This window comes from Astyanax mexicanus, chromosome 9 (genome assembly GCF_023375975.1).
Source record: "Astyanax mexicanus isolate ESR-SI-001 chromosome 9, AstMex3_surface, whole genome shotgun sequence".
In the NCBI taxonomy this organism is placed as follows: domain Eukaryota; kingdom Metazoa; phylum Chordata; class Actinopteri; order Characiformes; family Acestrorhamphidae; genus Astyanax; species Astyanax mexicanus.
The window spans coordinates 46,302,463-46,318,926 of record NC_064416.1 but is presented as its reverse complement, the minus strand read 5'-3'; the positions used below and the strand labels follow the sequence as shown (position 1 = coordinate 46,318,926).

At 39.4% G+C, this 16,464-nt stretch overlaps 1 protein-coding gene across 15 annotated transcripts in view; it reads right to left on the bottom strand.

Moving 5' to 3' along the window:
• Nucleotides 1–5,205, bottom strand: part of LOC103022324 (ryanodine receptor 1) — a 175,025-nt gene extending 169,820 nt beyond the window's left edge. For all 15 annotated transcript variants that reach the window (XM_049483340.1, XM_049483345.1, XM_049483348.1 and 12 more), the window contains exon 1: nucleotides 4,924–5,205. In XM_049483340.1, the coding sequence (XP_049339297.1) occupies nucleotides 4,924–4,971 (48 nt within the window). In that variant the 5' untranslated portion in view covers nucleotides 4,972–5,205. The remainder of the gene's footprint in view (nucleotides 1–4,923) is intronic.
• Between the last annotated feature and the right edge of the window lie 11,259 nt (nucleotides 5,206–16,464).

Below are 16,464 nucleotides of genomic sequence, written 5' to 3'. Positions count from 1 at the left end.
AAAAATCAAAGAACATGACTCTCACAGTGCTGCCTCCTCTGTCCAGATGAGAGTGGGTCAGGTGGAGAAAGTACAGTATGGCATCATCCACTCCCACTTTCTCTCTGTAGGCGAATTGCAAGGGGTCCATTGCATGTTGAACCTGGGGTCTGAGGTGGTGTAGAAGCAGACGTTCCAGGGTCTTCATGATATGTGATGTAAGAGCGACCGGCCTGAAGTCATTGAGCTCACTGGGATGCGTCTTTTTGGGTACTGGAACCAGGCATGTTGTCTTCCACAGTGTGGGGACCCTCCCCAAATGCAGACTCAGGTTGAAGATGTGCTGCAGGGGAGCCCCCAGCTCAGCTGCACAGGACTTAAGTAGTCTGGGACACACTTTGTCTGGGCCAGCTGCCTTTCTTGGGTGGAGTCTCCTAAGTTCACCTCTAACCTGGTCAGCAGTGAAGGTGTGCAGAGGGGGAGGAGGAGGGGGGGGGCTACAGTGGTGCTGGTGGTCAGGACAGCTGAGTGTGGGGAGTAGGGGGGAGCGGGGGCTGAGTTGCTTGATGAGATGAGGGGGGGTGTGGGGTGTGGTGTAGCACAAACCTCGAGTGTATTATTGCTTCATTGCGAGATATCCTGTGATTCCCACTTCTGATATAAACTGCATACACCTATACATGCTGGGTAAGGGATGCTTAGTCAGCTGCATAGTGTATGTTCTTCCTGGATGGTCAGCTTTTCAACTACTAGACAAGTTTAAAAAATCAGCAACCATTTAAAATCACCTATCAGCAACTACAGGAGTTGAAATTTAGATTTGTACCTTTTAATACTTAAAACTGACCATGACTTTGTTACTATGCAAAATAGCTCCCAAATTCCCTATCAAATCAGCAAAGACACAATCAATGGATAAGTCACTGTGAGTAAAATTCATAATCAAATTACAATATATTTCCACACATTCCTCACGAAAGCAGCTTTACTTCCCGCCCGCAGAGTAAAAATATCAGTTAGTATAGGTCAGAGAATAATGGCAGCTGGGAGGCTTTGTTTTGGTGTCTCGTGATGAGTATAAAAAGGTGACCTTTGGTTATAGTCTTAGGAAGAATCCGTTGCAGCATTGTCATTCAGACCGTGCCAAAATTGCCACACCTAAAACTGGCCCTTGGGCCTATTATTATTGCCATTACACAGACAGCGTTTTTTTTTCCAAAGGCTAAAAGGATTGACAACTTTCCAGACAGCCATCTCCAGAGACAGTGAGACACGGCTGTTGTTAAACAATTACCCTCATTCCCCTTCATGTGTCCTTTAGATAAAGAACCGCTTAATTTGAAGTGATGAATATAAGCCTGTATTTTTCTTTATTTCACTAAACAACTATACCCTCCTGCTACCCAAACAAGTTAACCACACAAAGCACAACTGTCAATAAAACTGATTGTTAGGTTTACTCTTAACGATAATGAAATCACACCAGTATCAAAAGATCATTGCATATTAACCCTGTACATTTTAGCACTTTAGCTATTTATAGGTTTATGTTTGAGTAAAATGAACATTGTTGTTTTATTCTATAAACTACAGACAACATTTCTCCCAAATTCCAAATAAAAATATTGTAATTTAGAGCATTTATTTGCAGAAAATAAGAAATGGCTGAAATAAAAAAAAGACGTAGAGCTTTCAGACCTCAAATACTGCAAAGAAAACAAGTTCATATTCATAAAGATTTGAGAGTTCAGAAATCAATATTTGGTGGAATAACCCTGTTTTTAATCACAGTTTTTGGCACAATTGTGGCATGTTCTCCTCCACCAGTCTTACACACTGCTTTTGGATAACTTTATGCCACTCCTGATGCAAAAACTTTCAATTTGGTAAAATCAAGGAAAAACATCATTAAGTGGTCTCTTATTTTTGCCAGAGCTGTATGTTTAGATAAAACACAGAGTGAAAAGAGCCCTGTGACTTTGGCTTTTCCTATACCAGTATCTAAATAAGTGTAACTCACACTTGGCAAATTAAGAAGCTAAATATATAGGGAAGCTATGAGGTGTTTGTGCTAGGCTACATGCTGACCTATAGCTACAATATCTTCAGCTTGCCAACAGGACACCCGCAACAGAAAACACAAAGAGGAATAAAACACATCTAGTAGTTCATGAATGAAAAAAGCATTACAATGTTTTTGTAACAAAGCTATGCCATGCTATGCTATGCTATACTATGATACACTGCTACTATTACAAAGCCACACGCCACAATTACAAAGTTAATCAGCAAATAAAAGGGTACAGAGAAAGTCTTTAGTTCTGAGGCAAAATAACAGCAGTTTCAAAACACTAGTCACACACTATTTATACAATAAAGAACAACCTAAAATAACCAGGGCTGGCTATGCTGCTAACCAGGGCTGGCTATGCTGCTAACCGAGAGTGGCCATGCTGCTAACCGGGGCTGGCTAGCGCTGCTAACCAGGGCTGAGTAGTGCTGCTAAACGGGGCTGAGTAGTGCTTCTAACTGGGGTTGAGTAGCGCTGCTAACCAGGGCTGGCTATGCTGCTAACCAGGGCTGGCTAGCACTGCTAACCGGGGCTGGCTAGCACTGCTAACCCGGGCAGGCTAGCACTGCTAACCGGGGCTGGCTAGCTCTGCTAACTGAGAGTGACCATGCTGCTAACTGCAGTTGGCTAGCACTGCTAACCAGGGCTGAGTAGTGCTGCTAACCAGGGCTGGCTAAGCTGCTAACTGCAGTTGGCTAGCACTGCTAACCAGGGCTGGCTAGCACTGCTAAGCGGGGCTGGCTAGTGCTGCTAACTGGGGCTGGCTAGCACTGCTAACCAGGGCTGAGTAGTGCTGCTTACCTGGGCTGGCTAGTATGAAAATAGACCAGAAAATAAATTGATAGTGCGCCTTATAATCTGGTACACCGTATAGTCCGAAAAATATGGTATATATTACATAGTATGTATACAAGGATCAATGTACTTGTAGTAGACTTGTAAGTGTACTATTTCAATACTTCTTGGGACAAAATTGGCCCAATTTTAGTATATAAAAGTATAAAAAGTATAAAAGTACTCTAGCATCTTGACAGAATATTATCAGTAAAATCTGCTAAATGTTTATATCTGTTCTGTGTTGGTTAATGACACTTGATCAGGTTTAGAGCCACTCATATACTATTTACACTAAGGTATTCCAACGAAAAACTACAAGCCAAGCATACTTTACATATAAGACAAGAATACTTAATTGTACTTTTCTTAAGCATATTTTGATAAAAAGATTAAGTACATGAAGTAAATGCCAAGTATACTTAGACTTTTCTGATCTATCAGTATAAGCTAAGTCTGCTATAACTATGTTTAGTATGTCACTGATAAGTACAAAAAAACAAACTGAAAGCATACTTGCTTATTTTTTGTTTAAAATAAGTATACTAATAGTTGAATAACTTGAATAAACCTCTTTTTTTGTAAGGGAATGGACAATTTATGCATCCATATGTCCACCATATAAGAAAAATAACAGTTATGATAACAGTTACCTATAGTATGCTATGGTATGCTATGGCTACAGAGATGATGAAGTAAATGAGAAAATAAAAGTTTTCATACATGAATAACTGGCTTTTTTTTTTAGCATATTTCAATTTAAATTGTTGAGTAATATCAAATTGTATTTCAATCAAATTGATAAGGTATGATGCTTATAATGCTTAAAAAATGTTTTTGCCACTTATTAATATTTTAGTGTAACATTCAGGTATGGCATGGTCAAGTCAATTAGAGATAAATTACTAAATTTACGAAATTATTTGGAATTTGGTGGAAAATGATGTAGGAATAAACATATCTGATATACTGACATATCCACTTTCTAATCTGATAACATGTCTAATTCAATCTATAGTATTGTTCTATAATGTCACAGCCCTTTCTCCTGCTGTATGTTATCATCTCCTGCGGTATGTTTCAGTTTGGTCTGGGGCAGAATGTCCTTTTTTGTCTTAGTCCCACTTCTTTATGATCTTTCTGCCCTCCCTTGTGCACTGGCCTCAGTCTCAGGCTGAGAGAAGAGGTGTGGGGGGGCAGTGGCCAGCTGTCCTCACTCAGACTGAACTGCCTGCTGCATCTTCCACCCTCACACCAAAAGTCTCTCCTTTCCTCTCTGAGGGTAAAAATAGATAATGATGCTAACAGATGCAGCCGCCGCTGTCTATCTACACTTAACTACTCAAAGGAAGGAATATTCTGGAACAAAGGTGCGAAGGTGCCACAGGGCGGCTTCACTAAATGAGGTTTCTGGCCAGCTGCAGTCCACTAAAGTGATGCCTGCTGTGAAGTGGGACAACAGGAACACGTTTCCTCGCTGATAAAACCACTTTTTCTATTTTTTTTAAATGGAGAACAGCTTTTTAATTAGAGTCAAGCCTGAAACAGTCAAAGTTTCACTAAAATCTGCACCAAAAACAGCAGAAAAGGTTTCTAAACCAACAGGCATGGGTTCCTCTCTTAACTAGGACATTGTAGACGGGGAATTCAGCTTTATAAATAACATCTAGTGGAGGGACACAGTGTCAAATCCCATATGAGCTCAAGGAACATCTACATGTAATATGTTCTACCTTCTTAAAACACAGCAAGTAGTGCACAGCTCTACATACATCTTCATACATCTCCAACAATTCCACTACAATACAGGCCTCCTGATACCAGTAATAATGCAGATCCTATTATAGCCGGTATCACCATCTGCTGGTGCACGTGCACATTCACACTCACACATATATATATATACATATATACACACACACACACACACACACATAGACACATATACAGGCACACACTTTCTCCCACATCCAGTGTAAAAGCAGATGTATGTATGTGCAGGTCAGGATGTCAGGTAGTAGTAAAGTGGCGGCACTCACCGTTCGCAGGAACTGGATCTCCTCATCTCCTCCTTCTCCATCAGCCATCCTGCTCCCAGCTTCACCAGCAGCTCCTCAGGAGAGACCACAAAACCCTTCCGTTTCTCTCCCTCTCTCTCTCTTATTCTTTCCTTCTCTCTCTCTCTCTCTCTGTCTGTCTCTCCACTCTCTCACACACACGCTCTTACTCTCTCTTCTCTCAGTGTCTGTGTGTGGGTGTGTTGGAGGACAGCATGTGTCCTGTGGCTCTCACGGTGGTGTGAGAGGGAGTGACAGACAAAATCAGTTCTCCTCCAGTCTCTCTCTCTCTCTCCCTCTCTCTCTCTCTTTCTCAGTCTGTCCATATTTGCAAAACTGAGCCACCCCCCTTCCCTAAGCCTGGTACTCCCTCAGGTCTGTGCGGCCTATAAAAGGCAAGTGAATGTGTGTGTATCTGTGTGTGTGTGTAAGTGTGGGTCTGTAAGTGTGTGTGAAATTGCTGGAGGCCTTTCAATATGACAATAATACAATATTTCAGTCACAATATAATTCTCCTGCAGTTTTTTAAAGATTTCACATATTGCAATATACTGTGATTTATTACTGTGGCTGGGGTGTAACAGTGGAGAGAACAGAGTGGATCAAGTCACTGCCCTGTACATTCCCACTGATGTGGGGTTCGACTGCCAACCTGGAAGAGCACTAAAATATATCAAATATATTTTAAGATAAGAATAAGAATAGATAAGATAAGACAAGATAAGAATATTTATGCTATATTCACTATGCCTCCCTCCTTAACATGGTTAAAGCAGCAATAAGTAATAGTTTAGATTATGTTTTGATCCTGGAACCCCCCTACTGTTGTGGAGTGTGATTCACCTTTACACCACTGTCAGTAATGCAATAAATGTGAAAGAAGCATGTGGACTGAGGCGGTACAGTAATATTACAGGGTTTTCGTGTAATAAAGTGTTATACAGTTCTGGTGAGAGGCTACATAAAGCAGTAGCAGTATTATTATGTTATTATTATTATTATGTTGTAAAGTTGCTAAATAAAAAAGTATACCCCTTGAACTTTGTTTCACATTTTGTCACCTTAACCAACTTTTACTGAGACCAACTTTCCCAACTTTTTCTGAGATTTTTAATAAGTGATCGACCAACACAAAATAACACATACTTGTAAAGTGGAACGAAAATTATACATAGATTTAAAAAAATTATCAAATAAAAATTTGAAAAGTGTAACGTGCAAAAGTATTCAGCCAATAACTAATACTTTGTAGAGCCACCTTTCAATGCAATTACAGCTGCAAGTCTTTTGTGCCATATCTCTACCTGCTTGGCGCATCTAGAGACTGAGATTTTTGCTCATTCTTCTTTATAAAACAGCTCAAGCTCAACCAGGTTGGATGGAGAGCGTCTGTGAACAGCAGTTTTCATGTCTTGCCACAGAAGCTCAGTGTGATTTAGGTCAGGACATTGACTGGGCCATTCTAACAAATGAAAATCTTTTAATCTAAATTACTCCACTCTATATCTGGCTGTATGTTTAGAGTCATCGTCTTTCTGGAAGGTGAATTTTCTTCCCAGTCTCAAGTCTTTTGCAGTGTCCAACAGGTTTTCTTACAGGATTTCCCTGTATTTAATTCATCCATTTTCCCATCAACTCTGACCAACTTCTCTGTCCCTGCTGAAGAAAAGCATCCCCACAGCATGATGCTGCCACCACCATGTTTCACAGTGGGGACGGTGTGTTCAGGGTGATGAGCAGTGTTACTTTTCTGCCACACAAAGTGCTTTGTATTTAGGCCAGAAAGTTCAACTTTGGTCTCATCTGACCACAGAACCTTCTCCCACATGTTTGCTATACAAACAGCACTTCCTATGACTTTCTTTAACAGTGGCTTTCTTCTTGCCACTTTTCTATAAAGGACAGATATGTTGAGTGCATGACTTATAGTTTTATACATTTAAGTGTGTGGTTGTAAAGTGACAAAATGTAAAAAAGTTCAAGTCAAGGAGGATACATGCTTGCAAAAGCATGTATCCTCCTTGACTTGAACTTTTTTACATTTTGTGTAGCAGTTAAAGGATATATATTGTCATATTGTCCAGCACTATTTTTGATCAAAAGGAAAATCAACAGAACTAATAGAACATTTACTTTGCAATGGGCAGAAAAACAGCACTCTCCACTGTGGGAGGTAATGCCTTCTATGACATATTCCTCCAATGCACAGGACACAGAAACAGAAAGCCCCATCTATTTAAAACTCGCTATCAGACCTTACTCCAACCCCAATACTTACTTTAGCCTGCCTTGCACTAAGCACTCTGGCAGGGTTTACCATTACTCACAAGATAAAACCTCCCAAGTTATACAGAAATACACTTCCCAGGCCGCCCTCTAAGGTAACACTGCATAATCAATTTACATATTAATACATTTATACTAGTGCATCTAAAAAAATTGAATATCGTTGAAAAGCTACTTTATTTCAGTATTTTACTTCAAAATGTAAAACTTATTATATAGATGTATTACACACAGAGTGATCTATTTTAAGTGTTTATTTATTTTATTGTTGATGATTTAAAAAAAAATCTAAGAAAATTTGAATATTATATTAGACCAATTGTAACTCTGGAATTGTGGGCAGTGTGCCAAGTCCTGCTGAAAAATGAAATCCTCATCTCCACAAAAGTTGTCAGTAGCAGAGGGAAGCATGAAGTGCTGTAAGATTTTGTGGGAAAACAAAACTGCACTGACTTTAGACTTGATAATAAAACCCAGTGGATCAACACCAGCAGATGACATGTCTCTCCAAACCATCACTGATTGGTGGAAACTTCACACTAGACCTCGAGCAGTTTGGACTGTGTGTCTCTCCACTCTTCCTCCAGACTCTGCTCCCTTCATTTACTAATGAAATGTAAAATTTACTGATGATCAGTGATGGTTTGGAGAGACATGTCATCTGCTGGTGTTGATCCACTGTGTTTTATTATCAAGCCTAAAGTTCTCTCTGCTGACAACTTTTATGGAGATAAGCATTTAATTTTCCAGCAGAACTTGGCACAATGCCCACCCTGCTAAAAGTACCGATTGGTCTTATGTAAAAAAAATTTTTTGGGGGGGTTTATATTGGCTGTAACCCTTAATAATCAACAATAAAAGAAATAAGCGATTATAACAGACCACTCTGTGTGTAATACATCTACAGTGGTGTATAAAAGTGTTTTCCCTCTTCCAGATTTTTTGCATGTTTGTCACAATTAAATGTTTCGGAACATCAAACCAATTTAAATATTAGTCAAATACAACACAGGTAAACGCAAAATGCTATTTTTAAACTAGAAAAGTGCATTTCCTGAAGGAAACGCAGGATGGTTGCGCAGCTAAAATGGCTCCCACCGTTCGCTATGGTCGTTGCTATGATGTTGCTAGGTGCTTTCCATGGTGCCTATGGTGTTGCTAGGTGGTTGCTAAGGTGTTGCTAAGCAGTTGCTAGGTGGTTGCTAAGGTGTTGCTAGGTGGTTGCTAAGGCATTGCTATGGTATCCGTGGTGGTTGCTAAGGTGTTGCTAAGCAGTTGCTAAGGTGTTGCTAGGTGGTTGCTATGGTGTTGCTAAGCAGTTCTAGGTGGTTGCTAAGGCGTTGGTATGGTATCCGTGGTGGTTGCTAAGGTGTTGCTAAGCAGTTGCTAGGTGGTTGCTAAGGTGTTGCTAGGTTGTTTCTAAGGTGTTGCTATGATGTCTGTGGTGGTTGCTATGATGTTGCTCAGCAGTTGCTATTGTGGTTGCTATGGTGTTGCTCTGATGTTAAGTGATTGCTAGGTGGTTCCTAAATTATATATTTGCATAAATCAGACTGCGCAACGTGCAAACACATGGCGTTGCTATGGACGCTAGCTTGCTCTGGCCGTGCGGGGTGTCCAAACTTTTGACCGACTGCTGCTTTATCCAATAGCTCCTCCATACACTCACAGTACTGGAGTGCTGGCTGGGTCGCCGGGGTGTCCAAACTTTTGATCAGTATCTGCTCCATACAGCAGCTCCTCCATACACTCAGAGTACTGGAGGAGCAGGGGAGAGAAGGGGTTCCGTGCGCAGAGCTGCTGGTCCCATACCTGTCAAGTCTCCCGTTTTGGCTGGGAAACTACCGTATTTTACCCCTCTTTCCCACCGTCCTCCCGTATTAGTACTTTCCCGTAAATGTCCCGTATTATATTGAAATTTAAAAAACTTTATTATTAAGGATACGGGGCACTGACCGCGGTGTGCCTCTAAACCAAACGTGGTGCCGGTTCAAGGAGAAAGTCCCGCCTTTCAGAAGAAACAGCCAATCAGCGGAGCGCAGAGGAGGGTCAGTGTGGGAAAGACCCAAACTGAACTGATCAGGGGTGGAGTGATCAAAAAAAAGAAGTATCAATTTAAGATTAGTAATTGTGTAGGCCCCTTAGGACTAATTTTTGCTGTCCTTTTAGTAAAACCTCATAATACTATTTTTAGGTCACCAACAGTCATTTTGCAGAATTTGTGCACCCTTTGTTCAATTTCAAGGGTTTTTAATTTGGCTGTATTAAAAGAATGACATATGTAGGAATGTCCACAACATTTCGGTGTCAACAGAGGTAGACCTATCAGATTCTGATAATCTAATTGTAGTCTGTAAGTGGTTCACAGGTGGTTATTTTAGATTTTTTGTAAACCTGTCTTAAAATGTAAGGTATACTGAACCTCGGTTGGGCTGGTGGGATGGCTTTAAGCGGACAGAGGAAAATATCCCTTATTTTTAAATCCAAAACTTGACAGGTATGGCTGGTGTGCGAGTTGGAACTCTGGGCCCCCCATTCATTTCTATGAGGAAAATTCGTACGACAATTGTACGAAAACCGTACGTCATATCTTTTCGTTCAGCATATTTTCGGAAATAACTCAATAAGTTCTATAGGCTGTCCGATTTTTGTCTACATATCTCAAAAAAAATTTTACGAAGTTTTTACGAAAAACTGTATGTCCGATCAAAAACCTGTATACAAGCCCGAATCGCGAATGGAGTTGGAATGGTGTCGATATCTCGAAAACTGCGGGAGAAGAAGCATTTTAAAGAAAAGCAATGCGCAACCATAATGAAGGTGTTTATTATTAAGGAAGAAAAACCAAGCGTTTGCGATAACTTGCAATGAGTCTTTTACAGCGTTGTGGAGAAATTTTCGCTCCACTCATCTCTGCAGAATTGTTGTAATTCAGCCACATTGGAGGGTTTTTCAGCATAAACTGATTTTTAAAGTCATGCCACAGCATCTCAATCAGATTCATTTTGTTTTTCTTCAGCCATTCAGAGGTGGACTTGCTGGTGTGTTTTGGATCATTGTCCTGCTGCAGAACCCAAGTTCGTTTCAGCTTAAGGTCACGAACAGATGGTCGGACATTCTCCTTCAGGATCTTAGATGACAGCAGAATTCATAGTTCCATTTATCACAGCAAGTCTTCCAGGCCCTGAAGCAGCAAAACAGCCCCAGACCATCACACTACCACCACCATGTTTTACTGTTGGTATATTGTTCTTTTTCTTCAAGTCTCATCGGTCCACAGAATGTTTTCCCTAAAGTCTTGGGGATCGTCAAGATGTTTTTGCTCAGCAGTGGTTTTCGTCTAGGAACTCTGCCATGTCGGCCATTTTTGCCCAGTCTCTTTCTGCTGGTGGAGGCATGAACACTGACCTTAACTGGGGCAAGTGAGGCCTGCAGTTCTTTGGATGTTATTGTGGGGTCTTTTGTGACCTCTTGAATGAGTCATCGCTGCGCTCTTGCGGGAATTTTGGGCGGCCGGCCACTCCTGGGAAGGTTCACCACTCTTTCATGTCTTCGCCATTTGTGGACAGTGGCTCTCACTGTGGTTCTCTGGATTCCCAAAGCTTTGGAAATGGCTTTGTAACCATTTCCAGACTGATAGATCTCAATTACCTTCTTACTCAATTGTTCCTGATTTCTTTGGATCTCGGCATGATGTGCAGCTTTTAAGGATCTTTTGGTGGACTTCACTTTGTCAGGCAGGTCCTATTTCAGTGATGTCTTGATTGAGAACAGGTGTGGTAATAATCAGGCCTGGGTGTGGCTAGAGACTCAGGTGTACTCAGATGTCAGAAACCACAGTGATGGTATGTTTTAACAAGGGGCCAATCACTTTTTCACACAGGGCCGTGTAGGTTTGGATTTTTTTCGCCCTTAATAATAAAAACCTTCATTTAAAATTAGCATTTTGTGTTTACCTGTGTTGTATTTCAGTAATATTTAAATGTAAAGGTTTGATGTTCCGAAACATTTAAGTGTGACAAACATGCAAAAAATCAGAAAATCAGGAAGGGGCAAACACTTTTTCACACCACTGTATATGATTTTCACATTTTAAACTGAATTAAAAGTAACTTTTCAATAATATTCAATTTTTTTTAACTGTACTAGTATATATCCACACCCCTAGTGAATTTCTACATAATGCCCACAGAGGTCAACATTCCAGCATTCCTTCAGATTAAAGAGGGACAGTAAGTGTCCATCTGTTGATATACATCCTTTGTGCCCAGACAGCATTGCTGGGATTCCAGCTTTAGTGTATCCACAGATCCAAGTGAATGCCTGTATTAACCTCTGATCTCCAGGTTTTGGCACTTGGAAGCCTCACCTTAGACCCAGACAGTAACAGATTTGTGATCGGTGGATTTATGATTTATACATTCAGCTGCAAAGGCTCAACAGCACAACTGAGCACAGCAAGCAGTGAAAAATGCGAAACACGAATCAGGCTGAACAGATTACACTGTCCACATACAGGAGGGCTAGACTCTCCTCCTGAGGTCAGATTATTTAATAAGCTTAAGAAGCTTTAAATCATACTGTGTTATAAAATATCTCCAGGTTAAATTATTTAAAGGGAGATTTTACTGTTGTACATGGGGGCACAAGCACATTAAATCATTACAGAGACACTAGGGGTTGGGAATCACAGGGCATTTCACTATACGACATTATCACAATACAGTACGTTACCCATAATAATAGTGAAGATATCATGATACTGTGATTTTGCGATACTTAATATATCACAGAGTAAGACTTTTCTCTACAATACTTCACAGAATCTGTGTTACTGAGAGAATAAAATACTCCTAAATTTTAAATATTATGGATTAATTGTAGTCAGTTTCACAGACTTTAATAACCAATATTCTTCATCGCAGGTTTACCCTGTTAATTTAATTATAGAGCCACTACATGGAGTAATGAGGCAGCATTTTTAATAAATTGTAGCGATCCATAGCGCACCAGGAGGGTAAAGACTAACATATGCCTCCTCTGATACATGTGAAGTCAGACACCGCCTCTTTTTAAAAAAAAAAGGCTGATGCAGCATTGCCAAAAAGCATCACAGTGCACTCGGAGGAAAGCGCAGCAACTCGGTTCTGATACTTCAGCTCACAGACGCAGCCTTGTGCTGTTCCACATCATCCTAGGAGTGATGAGGGGAAAGAGTGCCATCTATTGCACCCAGAGAGAGCAAGCTACAAGAACAGGATTCAAACTGGCGATCTCCTGATCATAGTGGCAGTGCCTAACCCACTGGACCACTCGGAGCTCATGAAAACCACTATTAAAAAGAAGTACAAACACAAGCCTCAGAAATTCATGGACAAAGTTTTATGGACTGATGAGACAAAGATTTAAACAATTTTAAACAATTGTGATGAACTATATTTTAGGCCTTATTCTCTTTAAATTACTTTAAGTTTATAGGTTCCAATACTTTTGCTCATGAGAAAAATGGGTGTGTTCAGACAGAAGGTGCTATCTTCTGAACTGTGTATCAGATCTAGATGTAAATCATTGGAAATAATTTCACTGTTCCAATACTTTTGGAGGGGTGTATATAGGCCTGGACAATAATTCGATATCGGTATTTATCGCGATAAGAAATGTTTCAATAACGGTGATATCATTTTTGTGGTATATCGATATGTATTATTTACAGATCTGTCACGGACATGCGATTTACTGGCGTCAGCTCGCCGCACAGCTGAACACAATCAGCTTCCGTAGCTGGACTATCTCTGTGCGTGATGACGTAATCACATAGGCACGTAGCCAGATAGGCTAGGCTAGGCTAGATTTGGCTAGGCTAGGCTAGGCTCGGGTCCGCTACGCATCTAAAATGCCTCGCGCTGGAGCCAAACGGAGCCGGCACGAGCGGATCCAAGGTTAAGGTAGGCTCGGTTTGCATCTGAAATGTTCCGCGCTGGAGTGGAACGGAAAGGAACCGAGCCTAGCCTAGCCTCGGGTCCGCCTACGGGTCCGCTCGGTCCGCCCACGGGTCCGCTCGGTCAGCGGTCAGTTGCGGGTCCTCTTTGTCAGCCGCGGGTCCTCTTGGCTCCCAGCGCGGGACATTTTTGATGCAAAATGAATGCCCCTGCCGCTTCCACAAGTGATTAATTGAAGGAGGGAGGTCTAATTCAGTGGTGAGGATTTGGTTCGACTCTCGGAAGGTTTGCTAAACTTCAGTTTGCTGCAAATTGTGCCGGAGAGTGGAGCCGACCAGCAGCGGTAACGTTAAAACATCTAATCTGTTCCACCACCTCAATCAGTTCCACTACATACAATATTTTCCTTATACTGGCTGAATCACTTTTATAGCTTATGTTGTAAGTTATTTAAGTTATTTAAAGTTTATGAATCCTTTAGGTTTGTTTATTTGACGGGGATATCATGTTCCTTTTATGTTCATAAAGAGTTGTATTTTGGCTGAAGCACTTTTGTAGCTTATATTGTAACTAAGTTATTTATAGTTGATAAAGCCTATAGGTTTGTTTATTTGACGGGGAAATTTTGTTGCTTTTATGTGTATAAAGGCTTCTTGTGTTCTTTATCCTAGTTGGAACACTTTTGTTTTGATCTGTTAAATTTGTTTACAAAAGACTAAGAAGCTCTGCTTCTATCCTAATTTTAAGTTATTTTTTATTGGTAATAGTTATATTGGCTTATGTTTGATAGGGATGTCATGTTTTTATTTTGCTATATGCAAATAAAATTGAGCATTGATTTATCTTGACTATTGTTTATTTCTTAAGTATTATAATGTTTTCGTGAAAGGAGGTTTCAAAGACTTAAATTAAGTAGACAGTAGTAGGTACTAGGGGTGTGCCATATCATATATCACGATATTATACTCTGAAATATCGTGCCACATCACTCATCCCTAATTATCACATCAGGGTACTAATTTTTTTGCTGTTTTAAGCAAAAGAAAAACTCACACATTTCTAATTTCCTATTAAATATTTACTAGAGACAGATTATATCTGTAAAGTGTCATTTATTTTACTTTAATACTGGATATATGGAGATATTTGGAGTGCATTATTATTATTAGTATCATGTAATTCTCAATTATTGACTTCTGTTATAAATCTGCTAAAATTATTGTTTTTTTTAAATATCTTAAAGGTGTGCAATATCATATCGTATACAATAATAAAAAAGTTTTTTGTTTTTTTGTCATATCGCCAAGAGTATCGTTATCGCGATAATACCATGAAATATTGTGATATTATTTTAGGGCCATATCGCCCACCCCTAGTAGGTACGTAGTTCCATTGCAGGTATTCTTAGCAGTTTTCTGAGGCCTTCTAAGTATTTATATCGATATCGGAATTATATCGTATCGACCGAAATTAAGGAATATATCGTGATATGAATTTTGGCCATATCGTCCAGCACTAGGTGTATAAGTACAGATTGGACAGAAAATATTTAAGCTGTCTGTGTGTGTGTGTGAGAGAGAGAAAGAGAGAAGCACAGAGAAAGAGAGATGCTGAAAATATAATCTTACATCATGATGCAGGAAAACAATCTATATCACGCAGCATCACAAATGTAAAATATTAATAACTTATAACTTATATATTAATAATTTATATTAATATATAAATACATTTTCATACACTAACCTCAGCATCTTTCCCAAAGCTAGCAATGCCTTCACAAATACAGCTTATACACACAGTACCTGCCCACTTTACACACACACACACACACACACAGCTCACCTCCTCAGGCTCCGTGTAGGTGTCATCTCTCAGCGCTCCGCTCATCCCTCTCCATCCCCAGCAGCAGCGCACACATCTGGGGGAGCAGCTGGAACACCACTGGCTCTTTGGGAGCGTGTCTTGGCAGCTGAAGAGCCAACTTCAGAGAGCATGCGCAGAGCTGAAGACTGTGACGACAGCGTGATAATCTCAGAGGGATGCTGGGAGTTGGAGTTCTTTTCAGTGTGAGTGAATGAGAAAAGGCATCAGTGGGTCGCAGTACAGGGAGTTGAACACAGAGTGTCAGTGTTTCTATGTTAGAAAAAAAGTAATACAGTAATATTCAATAACATAAGTATTATATTTGTAATATCTTATAATAGTATTTTTTTACTTAATTTCTAGCATTGCATTTTATACATAAGTCTTTTACTTAGTTTGTAAAACAGTTATGTAAAATGTCTTAAGTATGTGTATGTGATAACTGACAAATAATTAATGCTAATAAAACTGATGACAGCATAAAGCTATTCAATAATTAAATGTACAGTACCATTCAAACGTTTGGACTCAATGTTTTCATTATTCCTTTATTTATATTATTTTCTACATTGTAGAATAATATTAAACACATCAAAACAATTAAGGAAAACATATGGAATTACTTATTAAAAACAAACAAAAAAGTGTTAGTGAAGAAATACAGTGTTTATTTCATTTACTTTGGTTTTTATTTAATGGCAGACAGTAGGAACCCAAGATATTTTATATTTTGCCTGTTCAACTAAATTATTTGATAATATACACCAGCCAAAGGTTTGGACACTGCCTTTCACTTAATGTTTTTCTTTATTTATTTATATAATTTATTTTCTACATAGTAGATCGATATTAAAGAAAAAAAAAATGATTAAGGGACACATATGGAATTACATAGTAAACAGTAAAAAGTGTTATTCCTCCACATTAATCTCCTGATCTAAACCTGATAAACTAAGATAGTGATTTGAGCTGATTTAATTGGGATGAGCTGAAGCTTCACAGCGTGAAGGAAAAACAGCAACTATTGTTCAGCACCTCAAGATCACACCCACATATCATCGCTGTCCAATAAAAAACACTTATCTCCAAAACAGCAACTTTACAGGAGAGAGAAAAAACTTTGTAAACTTTCAATAGAAGTCAATGTAAAAAGAGTTTATTTTAGGTAATTTTGAAAAGTTTATATTGGTCTGTTCATCAAGAAATTTTGGCACAGTGTAAGGGACAGTTTGTCTGTTTAAATTATGTAGTAAACTAAAGATTGACTAAAAATTGAGTGTTTTTCATAGGACAGCGATGATATGTTCAAATTATACAGTAAATTTGAAAGTGTTAAATATTCACTGTTAGAGTTGAATGAACGCTGTGATTGTAAGAATTTGTTGGAGAAAATGTGTAAAATTGATAGATATTTAGATTATTTCTGTAATTT